At 43.2% G+C, this 18,802-nt stretch overlaps 1 protein-coding gene across 1 annotated transcript in view; it reads left to right on the top strand.

Moving 5' to 3' along the window:
* Positions 1-10,157, top strand: part of FASN (fatty acid synthase) — a 133,622-nt gene extending 123,465 nt beyond the window's left edge. The window contains exon 43 of the mRNA XM_089670659.1: positions 3,801-10,157. Within this exon, the coding sequence (XP_089526785.1) occupies positions 3,801-3,938 (138 nt within the window). The 3' untranslated portion in view covers positions 3,939-10,157. The remainder of the gene's footprint in view (positions 1-3,800) is intronic.
* Positions 10,158-18,802: the final 8,645 nt, after the last annotated feature.

Raw genomic sequence — 18,802 nt, 5'->3', positions numbered from 1 at the left:
TTGGGCACTATAATATAAATGATATTTTTTGGAAGGTCACTTTAATCAATTAATTTGAATATCTCATTTTTTTTTTTTTTTTCACATTGTATTTAAGGCATTGTTTGAATTAGGGTGTTGATTTGCGCTGTTTTTTTTGTTTTTTATGTTTTGGTGTTAATTACCTGTGCGCAGCAGCAATCTACTACCTGGCTGTAAATCTTTGGGGTATTCCTGTGCGTTGGGCTTTGTTGTATATTTATATAGAGGAGCAAAATGTAGTAAGAGGCCAACTGAGCAAATCATGTGAGAGGCCAAAAAAAAGTTGGAGTTTTTTGGCCTCTCACGTGATTTTCTCAATTGGCCGCTTACTACATTTTGCTCCTCTATATAGGCTTCTAACATGTCTAGGGGTTTCAACTCTGAGGAAGGGAGTTAGACTCCTGCAACGCGTTAGCACACCCTGTCGCAAGACCACTATTTTCTGGGACTCTGACATTTGATTCCTTGTTTGTTTACATGACCCTTGGATTCTGAGTGTATACTTTTGTCATTTTCAATAAATCCTTTTTTATCACGGTAATGAATGAGGAGAGTGCGCCCTTTTTTGCTTTTTTCCAGTAGTATCAAGATTCCCCGATCTTCAATGGGCCTGCTCCTCAGCGAGTGACTGTAACCATTTTCCTGGGATGCTTAAAGACCTGAGCGCTGGTTTTGCTTTTTTCTCTTGAGATCAGAAGGTCTGGTTCACTTGTTGCATGCTTGATGCAAATCCGCGATTCAAAAAGTATGTATTGGAGTTGGCATGGAGGCTGGGGAGCGTGCTTTTATATTTCTATACACTCCTTTTGAAGTGTGTACATCCTGAAAATACATTTTCAGTTTACAAGCTGCAGTGTTTCTCATGACAGCATTATCTGGCCAAATTTACTATCATTAAACCATCTTCCTGTCCTTACACAAGATCTGGCCTTCTCTGCACTCCTCAGCAGCTTCACCATACGCCTGTCTGTCATCTGTCCTCCTAATAGGTCCAGGTTTCTATTCTTGGCTTTCTTTTTTGTTTTCCATTTTCCTTTTTTTTCGCTCCCTATTATATGCCGGTTTTAAAGGTTAGAGAAGAAATAGTTTTATTCGTCTTCCATTTTTTTCTTTTCAACCTTCATGTCATCCCAAGAACATGCTGTGTTAGTCTAACCTCTTGCTGCTGGCCTCCTCCATTCTCCAATCATGTATGCAGTTACAGAAAAATATCAAAGGCAGAGGAGCAGCCTTGAAAAAATAATGGCTCGAAAAACAATGAACACTGAGAAACAAGCAAGGTTGGAACTGTGGGCTGATAGCAAGTTTAAAGAGCAATTCCAAGAAACCCAAGTGAATGTCTAGTTCTAGGCAGCAGATGCTGCAGCTGTGCTAAAGTCATTAAATCTGCCCGGGTTACCTTAATCTGGTTTCTGTGCAATCCAGTGCAGCCAGAGATCTCCTAACACATGGCAGGTCTGCTTACAGAACCTGAGTTGTGTATCATATTTGATCAATATTTAATGTATCCTTTGGGTTAAAATGTATGTTAACTCTAACAAGAAACTTCTCCTATTTACTCCCTCTTGGTCTGTGAAATGCACCATTGGAAGAGTTTTGCTATATCTGATAACAATTATATTTGATAAGTGCAAAACCTGTTGAACTTGTCAGAAATTCAGAGCTGTCCTGTGTCCTCTGAACACGTTCTGTGTTCTCACATGGTGGGCTCCTAGTAGTAGTTTTAACAACAAAAAGCTGGGCAGGGCTGACACCAATTCTTCAGTCCACAAAAAAGCATGTGGTGTCATTCAAGTGGACAGTAGAGTTTAATGCATTTCTGGTGGATCAACAGGTATTTTTATGTACTTGCAGTGTCTTTAAAGAGATACACTATATTGCCAAAAGTATTGGGCCAGCCCTCCAAATCATTGGATTCAGGTGTTCCACTCACCTCCATGGCCACAGGTGTATAAAATCAAGCACCTAAGCATTCAACAAACATTTGTAAAAGAATGGGTTGCTCTCAGGAGCTCATTGACTCCAAGCGGGGTCCTGTGATAGGTTGCCACCTGTGCAATAAGTCCATCTGTGACCAGGGGCGGACTGACAACTCATGGGGCTCCCCGGGCAATATGGGATCATGGGGCCATTGTGTCCTTGCCCAAACTCAAAAAAGCCTATGAAAAAGGTACCAGGGGCATCTCATGGGGCCCCTTACTGACCAGGGCCTTCGGGCAGTGCCCGAGTTTCCAAATGGTCAGTCCGCCCCTGTCCGTGACATTTCCTTGCTACTAAATATTCCACGCTCAACTATTAGTGGAATTATAACAAAGTGGAAGCAACTGGGAACAACAGCAACTCAGCCACCAAGTGGTAGGCCACGTAAAATGACAGAGCGGGGTCAGCGCATGCTGAAGTACACAGTGCGCAGAAGTCGCCAACTCTCTGCAGGGTCAATAGCTAAAGACCTCCAAACTTCCTGTGGCCTTCAGATTAGCACAACAACAACAGTGCATAGAGAGCTTCAAGGAATGGGTTTCCATGGCCGAGCTGCTGCATCCAAGCCTTGCATCACCAAGTGCAATGAAGAGCGTCGGATGCAGTGGTGTAAAGCACGCCGCCACTGGACTCTAGAGCAGTGGAGACGTGTTCTCTGAAGTGACCAATCACACTTTTCTGTCTGGAAGTCCGATGGATGTGTCTGGGTGTGGTGGTTGCCAGGAGAACGGTACTTGCCTGACTGCATTGTGCCAAGTGTAAAGTTTGGTGGAGGGGGGATTATGATGTGGGGTTGTTTTTCAGGGGTTGGGCTTGGCCCCTTAGTTCCAGTGAAGGGAACCCTTAAGGCGTCAGCATAGCAAGACGTTTTGGACAATTTCATGCTCCTGACTTTGTGGGAAGAGTTTGGGGATGGCCCCTTCCTGTTCCAACATGACTGCACACCAGTGCACAAAGCAAGGTCCATAAAGACATGGATGAGCAAGTTTGTGGGGGAAGAACTTGACTGTCCTGCAGAGTCCTGACCTCTACCCCATAGAACACCTTTGGGATGAATTAGAGCGGAGACTGTGAGCCAGGCCTCCTCCCCCGACATCAGTACCTGACTCACAAATGTGATTCTGGAAGAATGGTCAAACCTTCCCATAGACACCCTCCTAAACCTTGTGGATGGCCTTCCCAGAAGAGTTGAAGTTGTTATAGCTGTAAAGGGCGGGGCCAACTCAATATTGAACCCTACGGACTAAGATTGGGATGCCATTAAAGTTAATGTGCGTGTAAAGGCAGGCCGACCAATACTTTTGGCAATATACTATACATCATAGGCGAATACACACCTGCATGTGCTTTTTCTTTTTTAATATTCCCTGACATATATTTTACAATTTAGATGTGATTAGTGGCTGGCACGTTGATAAATAAGACAGGGCAAATATTTCCTAGTTGGGCCCCCTTACGTCTTAAAATGGCCAACAGCCTCCCCTAGCATACCCAATAATCACAAAAAAACTCAGTGGTGATCAAATAACACCAAAAGAAAGCTCTATAAAAATATTATAAAATGACTGCACAGTTGCCAGTTAAAGCAGCACAGTGCTGAATAGCCATGAAGGAGATAATATCCTCCGGAGGCCAAGTGGTTAAGAAAGAACTACCAATAAGATAACCTTACAGGTCCAGTGCTATTTTTCCACTTTCCTCAACCTGTTCTTAGCTTTGATTCGAGTATACCTTTATCGTAGTATGTCAGCTAATCTGTCAGGATATATTGACCTGAAATCTTCTCTTTTCGTTAACAGGTGTGTGATGGGAAAGTGTCTGTCCATGTCATTGAAGGCGATCATCGCACTTTTTTGGAAGGGGAGGGAGTAGACTCCATTACCAACATCATCCATAGTTCCCTTGCGGAACCCCGCACCAGCGTCCGTGAAGGTTAAACAACAATCTACAAAGCCATCGTCTCCATACAAAGTTGACTTAGCCTTTGCTCTGGCAGAGGATAAAATGGCTTCCTAATGAACTGGACATAACATGAAACTTTTCATAACCAATATCACCAAACCATAGTTGGGGCTCCACCAATACTGCCCGGTGCCATAACGGCATTTTCAGTGGTCAGCAGACCTTGGAGAACCCCCATCCCTTGTCCCTTCTATACCTCCCTCTGTCAATGTTGTCTGAACACAACAGAAGACCCTGGGTCTTCTACACAGAGTAGAGTTCATTTTTGTAGCATGTTATCAGTATTCCAAAGCCGAGACATTAGCACTTAGCAAACCTCGCACCTCCATGTTGAAACAAATACCGTCAGTTCTCTGAGGCTGTGGTCTGCCTGTGAAGAGGCTGAATGGTCCAAAGATCACGTGGATCTCCATATCATAGATTCCACATTGGTCTTCTTCTAAGTGTGCGTGAATTTTTTTTTTCTTTCTATATTTTTTTATCTTAATGTTAAGTATTTATTTTAAGTCAAATTTCGCCAGTGCACTCTTTCACAGATTAATGCGGTTAGCATTAGTAGAGGAAAGCGTCTTCTGAACCACCTTCAGAGGAGTGACCCCTCTGCTTGAACCCTTCCTATGAGCACAAGGACACTTAGTAAAACCTTGTGGCGTTTTTCTCATTGGGGATCAATGAGATATAGGATAAAACATTAAAAAGGCCTGTGTTGGTATAGCAACCAATCAGGATTTCCAAAAATTAAATGGAATTTTTGCTGCCTCTGGTTTCTTGTACCAATGTGAGGAAAAAGTAATGCTGTGCAGTTACCCACAGCAACCAATGAAGGTTCACCTTTCTTCAGTTTAGAGTATTCTGAAAGATGAAAGATGATTGCTTGCTGTGATTTACTGCTCTTCACATTGCTCTTTGCCTTATTACCGCTTTATTACCCCAATATGCTTTTCTGAGTCCACATGAAAAATGCCCCTTCCCTGACAATGTTAATTAACATTGCTACAGTGAAGGAGGAATATGTAAGTGTGTGTGTGTTCTGAGTTGAACAACCCTAGTCATAAAAGGGTTAAACATAGGACTCTATACGCTTATTAAATTAAATCCTTTTTATGCAATCTTCACATACTTTGGAAATTTGGGCATAGTAGAGTTTGAGGCAGTTCTGATTGATGGTCAGAACAATCTTGTCGAAGGTACATGGTAAACAAAAGGGGGTGCAACTTGTAGACTCTAAAGCCTACCATACATGGCTTGGATTTTGGCCAATTCCTGGCCACAGCTTGAGCCGTAGGTGTCCTTGTTGGCACCACCTGCAACAACAAAAGTCAGTTTTTCAATTGTCAAAAGAGCTGGGGGGAAATAGTGGGCCAAAGATAGTCTGCATCTGACTAATGCTTTTCAGCATGAATGGAGGAATTTAGTACATTTTTCTTGTTCAGAACACAGGCTGAATGAGAGAAATCTGAACAAGTATGGCTAGCTTTAAAGCTGATGTCCTGGCAAATGACTAGGTTCAAAGCTGAAATAAATATATGTGAAGAGTTTTATCTGCCGATTAATTTTTGATCCTGTTCAGCTAGTCTTTTCATTTAAGCACCCCTGCCATATAGCAAAGCCGGTTCAGTGATCTCATCTTTCTCCTCTTTAGTTTACCAATAGAGCTTAGTCACTGGCAAGCTGCCATCATTGGACTGTGACAGCCCTATGTAATGCTGTTGTGTCTGACACTTTTATAGTACCAGCCCTCCATCTTCAAGGCTGAGTCCTGCTATAAAGAGGGTTACTGGGTGCTAATATTAAGAGAGATTTGAGTACTTATATTAATGGTATTTAGGAATAAATAACTGAATAAAATTGTGGACTTTGTTTCCATATCTGGAGTTCAGCTTTAAGCTCCAAGATGGGCAGCACCTACAGTGCCTGTTGCTGACAAAACAAAAGGGCACACAGGTCTAGTGCATCAACATTTTATTGGAATATAAAAAACAGTGAATGCATACTCACAAAAGTCAAGGAGTAACAGCGTAGTACACCAGAATGGTGATCCAGAAGGTGGAGCACCCAGGGTCCTGATGTGAGTTAAACTATCGCTGACATGTTTTGAGGGACATGCCCCCTTCTTCAGAGGGTCCCTCGAAACACATCAGAAGTAGTCTGACTCACATGAGGACCCTGGGTGTTCCATCTTCTGGATCACCATTCTGGTTCTTGGGTGTTGTACAACACTTACTCCTTGGCTTTTGTGAGTATGCACTGTTTTTTATATTCCAATAAAATGTTGACGGTAATGCATTAGGTCTGTGCACCCTTTTGTTTTGTTTGTGGTATTCAATATTCCCTGATCTCAAGAGGGCAGCATCGCCAGAACTTTCATGTCTTGGTCTACCAAGACAACTGTTGGCCATGATCCCTTTGGGCTCTCGAAAATACCTTAGAGCTACGGTGTCAGAGTGTTTCGGTTGTGAGTGCCTCTTGCAGACCTAACTGAAAGAGGAGCATGGACATCTCGTTATAACCCCCAAGGCCCTATGGTGGTTGTAAGATCTGCCAGAGCTATGCTTTGCCATTGTGTGCTGGCCATTGGACATAATCTAGCCTCTGCTTGTTCATGGGGCTCAAATATTTGAAAAAGGCAACAAGTGCAGTGTCTACAAGGCACATTTCTATTAAAACGCATAGCACTTATTAACATAGTTTATATTTTTGGGACATTCCATTTTTTTTCTCTATAAGGAGAGGCCAGCAGTGCCAAACGCTAGTGCACGCTGCAAGTCTCTATGATGGGAAAGAATTTAAATAGCAAGCAGTAAAGCTGCATTAGAAGAATTAGTAGCTCAACGGGAGATGATTTTTCTGGGGTGTATACCTTCTGGTGGGAAGGTGCCCCTACAGAGAAAGCAAGTGTGTCATCAATGACACTTTCCTTGAAGGAAATAAAGATCTGCTGCACTTATGACACAGAGAAGAAATGAGGTGACCATGGGTTTAATTGACTGTTAGGAACGGAGCCTGCCTCGGATCTTATGCCCCATTTAATGAGTTGTGCTGTTTTAGATGTGAATTAAGGGAATCTAATGTGCAGGTTTACCAAAAACATGTTTTTTCCTTTTGATTGTATTGGTTTAGTATGTTGCTGGTGACTTTAAGGCCTCATATACAGTGGGCAAAATAATTATTTGATCCCCTGCAGATTTTGTAAGTTTGCCCGCTTACAAAGAAATGAAGGGTCTATAATTTTTTTTATCATAGGTGTATTTTAAATGATAGAGACAGAATATAAACCAAAAATCCAGAAAAAACACTTGATACAAATGTTGTAAATTGAGTTGCAGTTCAGTGAGTAGAACAAGTATTTGATCCCCTACCAACCAACAATAATTCTGGCTCCCACAGACTGGCTATGAGCTCATGTGGTACACAGATTAGTCCTTTCAATTTAAGAAGGTGCTCCTATCGACAACTCATTATGTGTTCTCTTTCTTCCATTCAAACTTCACCATCATGGGCAAAGAGCTGTCAAAGGTTGTCAGGGATAAGAATGTAGACCTGCACAAGGTTGGAATGGGCTACAAGACCATCAGCAAGAAGCTGGTAAGAAGGAGACAGCTGTTGGAGCAATTATTCGCAATAGGAAGAAATACAAAATAACCATTAATCACACCCGGTCTGGAGCTCCATTCAGGATTTTGCCTCATGGGGTAAGGATGATCATGAGAAAAGTGAGGGATCAGCCCAGAACTACACGGGAGGAGATTGTGAATGATCTCAAGGCAGTTGGGACCACAGTCACAAACAAATCAATGGTAACACAATACGCCACCATGGATTGAAATCCTGCAGCACCTGCAAGGTCCCCTTCCTCAAGAAGGCACATGTACAGGCCCATCTGAAGTTTGCCAATGAACATCTAAATAATTCACAGAAGGAATAGGAGAAAGTGCTGTGGTCAGATGAGACCAAAATTGAGCTCTTTGACATTAACTTGACTCACCTAGTTTGGAGGAAGGAAAATGCTGACTATGAGCCTAAGAACACCATCCCTACAGTCAAGCACGGAGGTGGAAACATTATGCTTTGGGGCTGTTTCTCTGCTAAAGGTAAAGGGCGATTTTGCTGCATTGAGGGGCCAATGGATGTGGCCATGTATTGTAAAATCTTGGTTGAGAACCTTCTCCCCTTAGCCAGGACCCTGAAGATGGGTCATGGATGGGTCTTCCAGCATGATCCAAAACATACTGCCAAGGCAACAAAGGAAGGGCTCAAGGAGAAGCACATTAAGGTCATGGAGTGGTCTAGCAAGTCTCCAGACCTTGTATGGAGGGAGCTAAAACTGAGTTACCAAGAGACAGTCAAGAAACATTAAGGATTTAGGGAAGATCTGTAAAGAAGAGTGGACCAAAATCCCTCCTGAGATGTGTGCAAACCTGGTAACCAACTACAAGAAATGTCTTACCTCTGTGCTAGCCAACAAGGGTTTCTCCACCAAGTACTAAGTCATGTTTTACTTGGGGATCAAATACTTCTTTTACTCACTGAACTGAAACTCCATTTATAACATGTGTATCGTGGGGGTTTTTTCGGGACTTTTGGTTGATATTCTGTCTCTATCATTTAAAATACACCTATGATAAAGAATTTACACCCTTCATTTCTTTGTAAGTGGGCAAACTTACAAAATCTACAGGGGATCAAATAATTATTTTCCCCACTGTATATAGAAAATGTTTAATCTTTGCTTGTAAATGAGCAATAGATTCTGTAAGCACTTACAAAGAACAGATTTAAGCTTACTAAAAAGCCAGCACTAGGATTTTTATTTAGCACCTCCAGATTGGACACAGGGGTTGGGTTATAAGGCATCTGTTAGGTTAGGAATATGGGAGCAACCTTGGACAACTTGCATGTTATTATGCATGCTTCAAGGTTGTCAATACTTGGTGAGTCGTTGACCTGAAACAAGCATTCGCATATCAGTTGTTACGCAACTGAAATGAATATCCTACAGGCCACACTTAGCATGAGTAAGCCATGAAAGACGGGGACAAGGACCACATGGAAATGTCAAAGCCTCATTTGTGCATCTTATAAGGGCTGGACATTGGATTCCTGTGGCAAGGAGCCATGGATTCTTGCGGCTGGAATGGAAGGTGGTTGTGAACCACTGTGGCTGAGAAGCCTGTACAAGGCAACGACAGGCAAATAGTAACCATAGCTGTCCGCCGCTGTTCACATGGATCCAAAAATCCAGCAATTGGTTACCTTCTGCTAGGGACAGATGAGCAGCCCTGAATGCAAGGAGATTCTTGCAGAGGAATCTGCTGTTCAGACCTCTTGGATGTCAATGAGGCCTATGTCCAGTTTCTGGTTCAGAACATGTTACCTGTAAATATGAACATGTTTTGTGTGTGCCCCTGTTAATATACTAAATTTTACCTTTCTATTAGTACAACTGCGTGCAAAAATTAAAAATGAACTGCGCGGCTATGGCATGCTATTGTTCACTGTCTAATGACTTGTAAATGCACCTTAATGATTGAGGTTACCAATCCCTGTTCTAGCTGAACAGCAGCTCTAGATGTCTATATATAAAACATTCATGGTGAAGATCTGACAAACATCTGCACAATCAGGATAAAAATTGCTGTACTTCCCCTAATATGTGTAGTTCCTATATCTAGTGGAGACAAAACATTTTTTTTTTTTTTTTGAACCATGGAACTATTTCTGGAAAAAAAAAACACTTTTGGCCACGAGGTGGTACTGACGATATAGGACTTACACATATTATAGGAAGTATGGCAAATTTCATCCTGATTGGGCAGATGTTTGACATATCCATTTGATACATAGACCCTTTTAATGTAGAAAAGGTTGCCAACCCTTGTTCTAGCAGAAGAACGGCGCTGGATGCGCATTACATCCCACACCTGCTGGAGCTCAGCTTAGGAAATGAGAACGCGGGAGGCTCCGTTAATTAGAATGCTAGGCTTTCACAGTTAGACGAAGGACCCGTGGGAGCCTCACTCTGTTGATCGCAGCAGAATCTGTTTTACGTAGGTCTATATTTTAGTAAAGAATAAATAATGGTGAGGTTTTTTTTCATACGTTTATTTTCTTGCTCCTGTTAAATAGTGCTGCTTTGAGACAGTCTTGTGTATGTTGCACTCTCATATGATTAAAAATAAAGACATTAAACAGTTTATTTGCTTCCCGTTGTTATTTCTAACGGTAGTAGAGTTCAACCTTGAGCATTGATATGAATCCTTTCAAAGTAATTAAATCCAATCACTAAAATCTCATACATTTTTAAAATGTCACCAAACCCCAGACCCTGCACTCACTATATCTGGTCTCCCGTGACCCTGCATTCACTATATCTGGTCTCCCCGGACCCAGCATTCACTATATCTAGTCTCCCAGGACCCTGCATTCACTATATCTGGTCTCCCAGGACCCTGCATTCACTATATCTGGTCTCCCCGGACCCTGCATTCACTATATCTGGTCTCCCCGGACCCTGCATTCACTATATCCGGTCTCCCCAGACCCTGCACTCACTATATCTGGTCTCCCGTGACCCTGCATTCACTATATCTGGTCTCCCCGGACCCAGCATTCACTATATCTGGTCTCCCAGGACCCTGCATTCACTATATCCGGTCTCCCCAGACCCTGCATTCACTATATCCAGTCTCCCCGGACCCTGCATTCACTATATCTGGTCTCCCAGGACCCTGCATTCACTATATCCAGTTTCCCCGGACCCTGCATTCACTATATCTGGTCTCCCCAGACCCTGCATTCACTATATCTGGTCTCCCCGGACCCAGCATTCACTATATCTGGTCTCCCAGGACCCTGCATTCACTATATCCAGTTTCCCCGGACCCTGCATTCACTATATCCGGTCTCCCCAGACCCTGCATTCACTATATCTGGTCTCCCCGGACCCTGCATTCACTATATCTGGTCTCCCCGGACCCTGCATTCACTATATCCGGTCTCCTCGGACCTTGCATTCACTATACACCCTCTCCCTGGAGCCTGCATTCACTATATCTGGTCTCCCTGGACCTTGCATTCACTATATCCCCTCTCCCAGGACCTTGCATTCACTGTATCTGGTCTCCCCGGACCCTGAATTCACTATATCTGGTCTCCCCGGACCCTGCATTCACTATATCTGGTCTCCCCGGACCCTGCATTCACTATATCCCCTCTCCCAGGACCCTGCATTCACTGTATCTGGTCTCCCTGGATCCTGCTTTCACTATATCGTGTCTCCCAGGACTCTGCATTCACTATATCCGATCTCCCCGGATGCTGCATTCACTATATCTGGTCTCCCCGGACCCTGCATTCACTATATCGTGTCTCCCAGGACCCTGCATTCACTATATCGTGTCTCCCAGGACCCTGCATTCACTATATCGTGTCTCGCAGGACCCTGCATTCACTATATCCGGTCTCCCTGGATGCTGCATTCACTATATCTGGTCTCCCTGGATGCTGCATTCACTATATCTGATCTTCCTGGACCCTGCATTCACTATATCTGGTCTCCCCGGATCCTGCATTCCTTATATCTGGTCTCCCCGGACCCTGTATTCACTATATCGGGTCTCCCCGGACCCTGCATTCCTTATATCTGGTCTCCCCGGACCCTGCATTCACTATATCTGGTGTCCCCGGACCCTGCATTCACTATATCTGGTCTCCCCGGACCCTGCATTCACTATATCTGGTCTCCCCGGACCCTGCATTCACTATATCCGGTCTCCCTGGACCCTGCATTCACTATATCTGGTCTCCCCACACCCTGAATTCACTATAGCTGCTTTCCCCGGACCCTGCATTCACTATATCCGGTCTCCCCGGACGCTGCATTCACTATATCTGGTCTCCCCAGACCCTGCATCCACTATATCTGCTCTCCCCGGACCCTGCATTCACTATATCCGGTCTCCCAGGACTCTGCATTCACTATATCCGGCCTCCCCGAACCCTGCATTCACTATATATGGTCTCCCACAGTACACACAACATGGAAATGCAATTATTTTAGTAATTATAAACTGCTAAATACCTTTTCTCATCAGCAGTTAGAGCTGTCTTGTGACTTATATCAATGTCCAGCCAAGCACATGTTAAATTCTGTAGGAGGAGTTTTCATTCTGCTCTAGGAAGATACAGAACCCCTGACCTCTGTCTGGGCAGTGCTGTTTGGCCCTGTGCTGAACACATGCATTCTTCCAAGAAAAAAAAAAGTCTCCAGCAATACACACCAAACTGAGCATGTGCAGAGTGACTCAACCCAATATGTCTTATCAAGAGATAAGAGGGGTCACTGGAAGAAGGGGAGGATCAGAGAAGACAGGATCAAACAGTGTTTTTACACAATGCAGAGGATTAGGTTCCACAGTGAGTATAACAAGCATGCTTTACTGCATATACAGACTAATTGTACTGTTGTGGGTTTAGTATTTATTTATTTCAGGTACTTATATAGCACCGTCAATTTATGTAGCGCTTTATATATATATATTGTACATTCACATCAGTTCCTAACCCTCAAGAAGCTTACAATCTAAGGTCCCTAATAAATGAAATTTACATCCTTTTTTTCCCACAAATTGAGATTTCTGTTGGTGGTATTTGAATGCCTGTGCGTTTTTTATTTTTTGATCTATAAAAAAAGGTGACAATTTTGAAAATAAAAAAACAATATTTTGGACTTTTTGCTATAAAACGTCTAGTAAAAAAAATGTGAAAATGAAATTTAGTCATAAATTTCTGCCAAAATGTATTCTGCGACTTGTCTTTGCTTAAAAAAAATCCCAATACGTGTAAATTGATTGGTTTACGTGAAAGTTATAGCGTTTACAAATGGCGGGAAAGATACTGGGATTTTTTTTTATTATACTAATAATGGCGCCGATCAGCGACTTATGGCAGTGATCAGCGATTTATGACAGTGATCAGCAACTTATGGCAGGACTGTGGCGGACATTTTGACACTGGGTGGGGGGGAACTGACTTGGGGTCACTGACATCCCCAGTGACACCAATACAGTGATCAGTGCAAAAAAAAAACCCACTGAGACTGTACTAATGGAACTGGAGAGGAAGGGGTTAACTTTTATTAGGTAATTAAAGGGTTAACTGTGTGAGGGGAGTGTTTTACTAGTGGGTGGGGGGTGTGTACTTCACAGGAACACGCTGATCCCGAGACATAAAGTCTTTTACCGGTAATCGCCGGCACCCGGCGGCTAATGACCACCCAGGATCCAGTGATGGACTCCCGCTGTCATGATCTGCGGGAGGCGCGCCCCCTACCTGTTTTGCAGAGCGCTGTTAAAAGACAGCGCTGTGCGCTCAGGTGCCGCCCTGCCACAGTAAAAACACTGCGGCGGGTCGGCAAGCGGCTAGTGAACTGCAGAGGAAGGTGGCCATTGAGGGCTGGCTGCTGCTTTGTGTAAGACACCTATGGTCTCCAGCCAACTCTCCTATGTGCTGCCAGCACGGGGTATTTTAACCCTTGCTACTGCAAGGGTTCATCTGGGCTTTGAAACCCTTAGGTGGTAGACAAAAAAAAAAATCAGGTGCAGCTACGCGTTTCATAGAGATGACTAGAAGAGCTTAACATGATTACTTGGGCTGCTAGGTGACATCATCACATTTTTGTATGCCCACCTAAGTACTTACCCCTCCTGCCCTATAGATTGCAGTGCAGACACTGCCAATGCAAGCCTTGTTTTACCTTCCAGCAGAGACGGGTAACACCAGAGCTCACATAATTTAAATACCCTGTGCTAGTAGCACATAGAAGAGCCAGACCACGACTCTCACACAGAACAGTTCTCCAATGGCCTGAGATGCCCCTTCCCAAACACTGCTCCAATCAGCGAGGTCGAGTATTTTTGACTAGTGAACTGCAGGGGGAAGGTGGCCATCGAGAGCCAGCTGCTGCTTTGTGTGAGAGAGCTATGGTCTCCAGCTAAAGGTGGGAATATATGATTATTAAATCGACCGATCGGTCATCCGACAACCAAAAGGCGTTCGTTCGTTGGTCCAAATCGTGGCCCACATTAACCACTTCCAGACCGGACACTTTTACCCCCTTCCTGACCAGGGCAATTTTCAGCTTTCAGCGCTATCACACTTTGAATGACAATTGCGCGGTCATGCAACACTGTACCCAAATGAATTTTTTACCATTTTTTTGAGACAGATAAAGCTTTGTTTTGGTGGTATTTATTCACCGCTGGAATTTTAATTTTTTTTGCTATGTAAATGAAAAAGTCCAAAAATTTTGAAAAAAAGTGTTTTTTTAATAAAATTTTGCAAATAAATAATATTTCATCATAAATCTTGGCCAAAATTTATTCCGTTATCTTTTTAGTAAACAAAAAAAAAATCCAAATTAGTTTATAACCAAAAATTATAATTTTTAAACAATTTTTTTTACATTTTTATTTTATTTTTTTATATTATTATTATTTTTTTTTTTTTTACATACTGCCACCCTAGCAGTACAGTGTCACCATAGTGACACTGTACTACTTGTAGGGGGTGATGAAGATTTTTTTTTTTCTACACTGATTGCTTTTACACCCATACAGGATGTAAAAGCAATCATTTCTCTTTCTCTCTGTCTGCATTCTTGCACTCATTGAGAAGTACTGAGTGAGCTGTGATTGGTCACAGCTTGTCACATGGTACAAGGCTGTTGTGAATAGCCTTGTACCATGTGACCTCTGTGATCATTCACAGATTTCACACATAGTAAGCAATGATGTCACAAGTGACATCTTGCTTACTACTTTGCATGTGATCACTGATTGGCCGACGATCGGTGTTTCACTGTGTCCAGAGGACACAGCGGGCACCGGATCGCGGTGCTGCGCGCTCCCAGGGAGTGCGCACAAGCAGGGTGCGGGGTGGCCATTTATAAACGGCCACCCGACCCTGCAGTGCCACCGTCCGGCCGTTTATATGCAATGGCCGGTCGGGAAGTGGTTAACCAATCTAAAAGAATCGTTCGTCGGGCAATACGTAGTGTTGACGTCTTCCATACAAATAGAAGTGATGCGGTGTGCGTGTGACCTTGTAGCCACACCCTTCTGCCCAGAACGAGCGATATACACAACAATTACCAGCAATGAGTATAATATCATTTATTCCATGACCTATATACATAAATAGTGATACATAAAATTTAATCTGCAGAATTCTGGTTTCATTATCTCATTAGGCCGATCTACTTTTAACATTTGGATTTTTCGTTCGTGTTTACGAAGATTCCTTGGACATACACATCCGGGTCATCTTCTGTTTCCGCTCATGCGTGATAGCGCTTGATAGATTTTTTTTCGTACGACCGTCATACCGCCGCATAGAAAATTGGTCGTTTGTATGCGAAACGACAACATTGTTCACTGTTGTTCAACTGGATTTTTTTGTTCACAATATTGTTATCGGTTAAAACGTCCTGCTCATCAACAAAGAGAAAATCGCTTGATCAGTGGTTCCGCAAAAAATTTTGTACGATTTTCTTATCGTGTGTGTGGGGCATTTCTCTCCTATGTGCTGCCAGCACAGGGTATTTTAACCCAAGGGTTCATTTGGGCTTTGAAACCATCAAGTGGTAGACAAAAAAATAAAATCAAGTGTAGCTACGCGTTTCATAGAGATGACTAGAAGAGCCTAACGTGATTACTTGGGCTGCTAGGTGACATCATCACATTTTTGTATGCCCACCAGGGGCGGACTGACCATTTGGAAACTCGGGCACTGCCCGAGGGCCCGGGGTCAGTAGGGGGCCCCATGAGATGCCCCTGGTACCTTTTTCATAGGCTTTTTGAGTTTGGGCAAGGACACAGGGGCCCCATGATCCCCTATTGCCCATGGGCCCCATGAGTTGTCAGTCCACCCCTGATGCCCACCTAAGTACTTACCCCTCCTGCCCGATAGATTTCTGTGTAAACACCACCAATGCAAGCCTAGTTTTACCTTTGAGCAGAGAGGGGTAACAACAGAACTCAGATAATTACACCCGCCTTCTAGACAAATGGTTTAATAGCTCTTGAAAGGAAAAATACAGGAAGAAACTAAAGGGTGTTTTTGTAGGTTTGCTGTGACCTAATTTATAATTGCACAATTTTCTAGTTTGCACAATAAGTCTGCTTTTATTTTCAGAATAGCGACCTGACTGTATAACGCACCTCGCTAATCAGAGAACACCTGGCTCCATACAGGATATTTTACATAACAGCCATAAGGTCATCCCAAACTTGTACTCGTTACAGATCAACCCCGCACCAGCTGGCAGCTTATTAAGCCAAGAAGAAAGAAAGGAAAAAAGTAAATTGTCCAATTATTCCACAGCTCAAGCCAAAAAATCCACCCAACCAGTAAATTGGAAACGTACTTTTAATGCATAAAAAGATGATAATATCAAATTTTATTTGGTTTGAAGTTATGATTTAAGGAAAATATGAGTTCTGCAAGTGACTGTCTAAGCTTTAATGAAAAGGATATCATTGAGTGCCTCTGCCTCATACTGAGCAGACGTCTAGCAGCGGCCAGACACAAGAATATTCATTAGCCAATCTGACCCAGAAGGAGTCCCAGAAACTGACTGACACCAGCTTTCACATGAAAACTCTTCAGTATGGGTGACAAAAGATAAAGGAAAAGGAGAGGCGCCTTCTGAGTGCAGTATGTAAAAGAAGCTTAATAGTCCACAATGTAAAAACTCACAAAATAGAGAAGTAAAACAAGCCCATCAGTAGACCGTTGCTGTGTCCTGCAGGGGTCCGTCCCATGTGGAGTTGGCCGCTTGGGGAGATGACAAATCCCAGGTGGCTGGGAAGAGTTGAGGTCCTACTGTGTAGGGTGAACATCAGGCAGGATCCCCCCACTGTCATTTTACATGGCCTACCACTTGGTGGCTGAGTTGCTGTTGTTCCCAGTTGCTTCCACTTTGTTATAATCCCACTAACAGTTGAGCGTGGAATATTTAGTAGCCAGGAAATGTCACGGATGGACTTATTGCACAGGTGACAACCTATCACGGGACCACGCTTGGAGTCACTGAGCTCCTGAGAGCGACCCATTCTTTCACAAATGTTTGTAGAAGCAGTCTGCATGCCTAGGTGCGTGATTGTATACACCTGTGGCCATGGAGGGGATTGGAACACCTGAATCCAATGATTTGGAGGGGGGGCCAATACTTTTGGCAATATAGTGTATCTCTTTAACTACTTGACCGCCAGAGAATTTACCCCCCTTAATGACCACGCCTCTTTTTGCTACTCGGCGCTGCACTAATTCAACTGCTAATTGCGCGGTCATGCAATGCTGCACCCAAACGAAATTTACGTCCTTTTTTTCACACAAATAGAGCTTTCTTTCGGTGGCATTTGATCACCTGTACGCTCTTCATTTTTCACGCTATAAACAAAAAAAGGCCAAAAATTTTGAAGAAAAACAATATTTTTTACTTTCAGCTATAAAAAATATATAGTAAACTCAAAGTTGGTTATAAATTTAGGCCAAAATGTATTCTGCTCCATGTTTTTGGTAAAAAAATCCCAATAAGTGTATATTGATTGCTTGTGTGAAAGTTATAGCGTCTACAAACTATGGTATAGATACTGCAATTTACGCCATTTTTTTGCTATACAGCTCTGCGCTAGTTTAATGGACAATTGCGCGGTCATGCAATACGGTACATAAATGAAATTTACATCCTTTTTTTTCCCACGAATTGAGCTTTCTTTCGGTGGTATTTGATCGCCTGTGTGGTTTTTTATTTTTTACGGAAAAAAAACAATATTTTGGACCTTTTGCTATAAAACATGTCCAGTAGAAAAAAATGTAAAAATCAAATTTAGTCATAAATTTCTGCCAAAATGCATTCTGTGACATGTCTTTGCTAAAAAAAAAAAACAATACGTGTAAATTAATTGGTTTACGTGAAAGTTATAGTGTTTACAAATGGCGGGAAAGATACTGGAATTGTTAGTTTTTTTTTATACTAATAATGGCGCCGATCATCGACTTATGGCGGCGATCAGTGACTTATGGTGGCGATCAGCGACTTATGGCAGGACTGCGGCGGACATTCTGACATTAGGGGTTACTGACTTGGGGTCACTGACATCCCCAGTGACACCAATACAGTGATTAGTGCAAAAAAAAAAAACACTGACACTGTACTAATGGCACTGGGGAGGAAGGGGTTAGGTTTATTATTCAGGGAAAGGGTTAACTGTGTGAGGGGAGTGTTTTACTAGGGGGCGGGGGTGTGTACTGCAGGGAACACCGCAGATCGGGAGAGAGGAACTCTTCTGTCCCGATCAGCGTGTCCTGGAGCTGTCTGGGAACTGACAGAAAGTACAGCTACTGCAGCTGTGCTCTCTGTCAGCGATTGCTGCCAATCACCGGGACATAGCCGGTAACGACCGGCTGTAACCCGGCGACTGACATCCATGGCTGTGATCGGCTGGACAGGTAGGGCAGCGGCATGCCTCACGCGCGCCCCTACCTGTTTACAAAACACACGTTTTAAAACATGCTTTTGCCCAGCCGTGCCGCCCTGCCGCCATATTTATACAGTGGCTGTGCGGCATGTGGTTAAAGACCCTGCAAGTACATAAAAATACCTGTTGATCCACCAGAAATGCATTAAACTCTACTGTCTACTTGAATGACACCACATGCTTTTTTGTGGACTGAAGAATTGGTGTCAGCCCTTCTGGCAATATAGTATATATATATATAGAGAGAGAGAGAGAGAGATGATGGCTACTCATTAAAGCAAAGCTCCAGTCAAAATGTA

This window comes from Staurois parvus, unplaced genomic scaffold (genome assembly GCF_062004578.1).
Source record: "Staurois parvus isolate SC_StPar_1 unplaced genomic scaffold, SC_StPar_1.0 ptg000003l, whole genome shotgun sequence".
In the NCBI taxonomy this organism is placed as follows: Eukaryota; Metazoa; Chordata; class Amphibia; order Anura; family Ranidae; genus Staurois; species Staurois parvus.
This window is presented reverse-complemented; position numbering and strand designations above follow the sequence as displayed.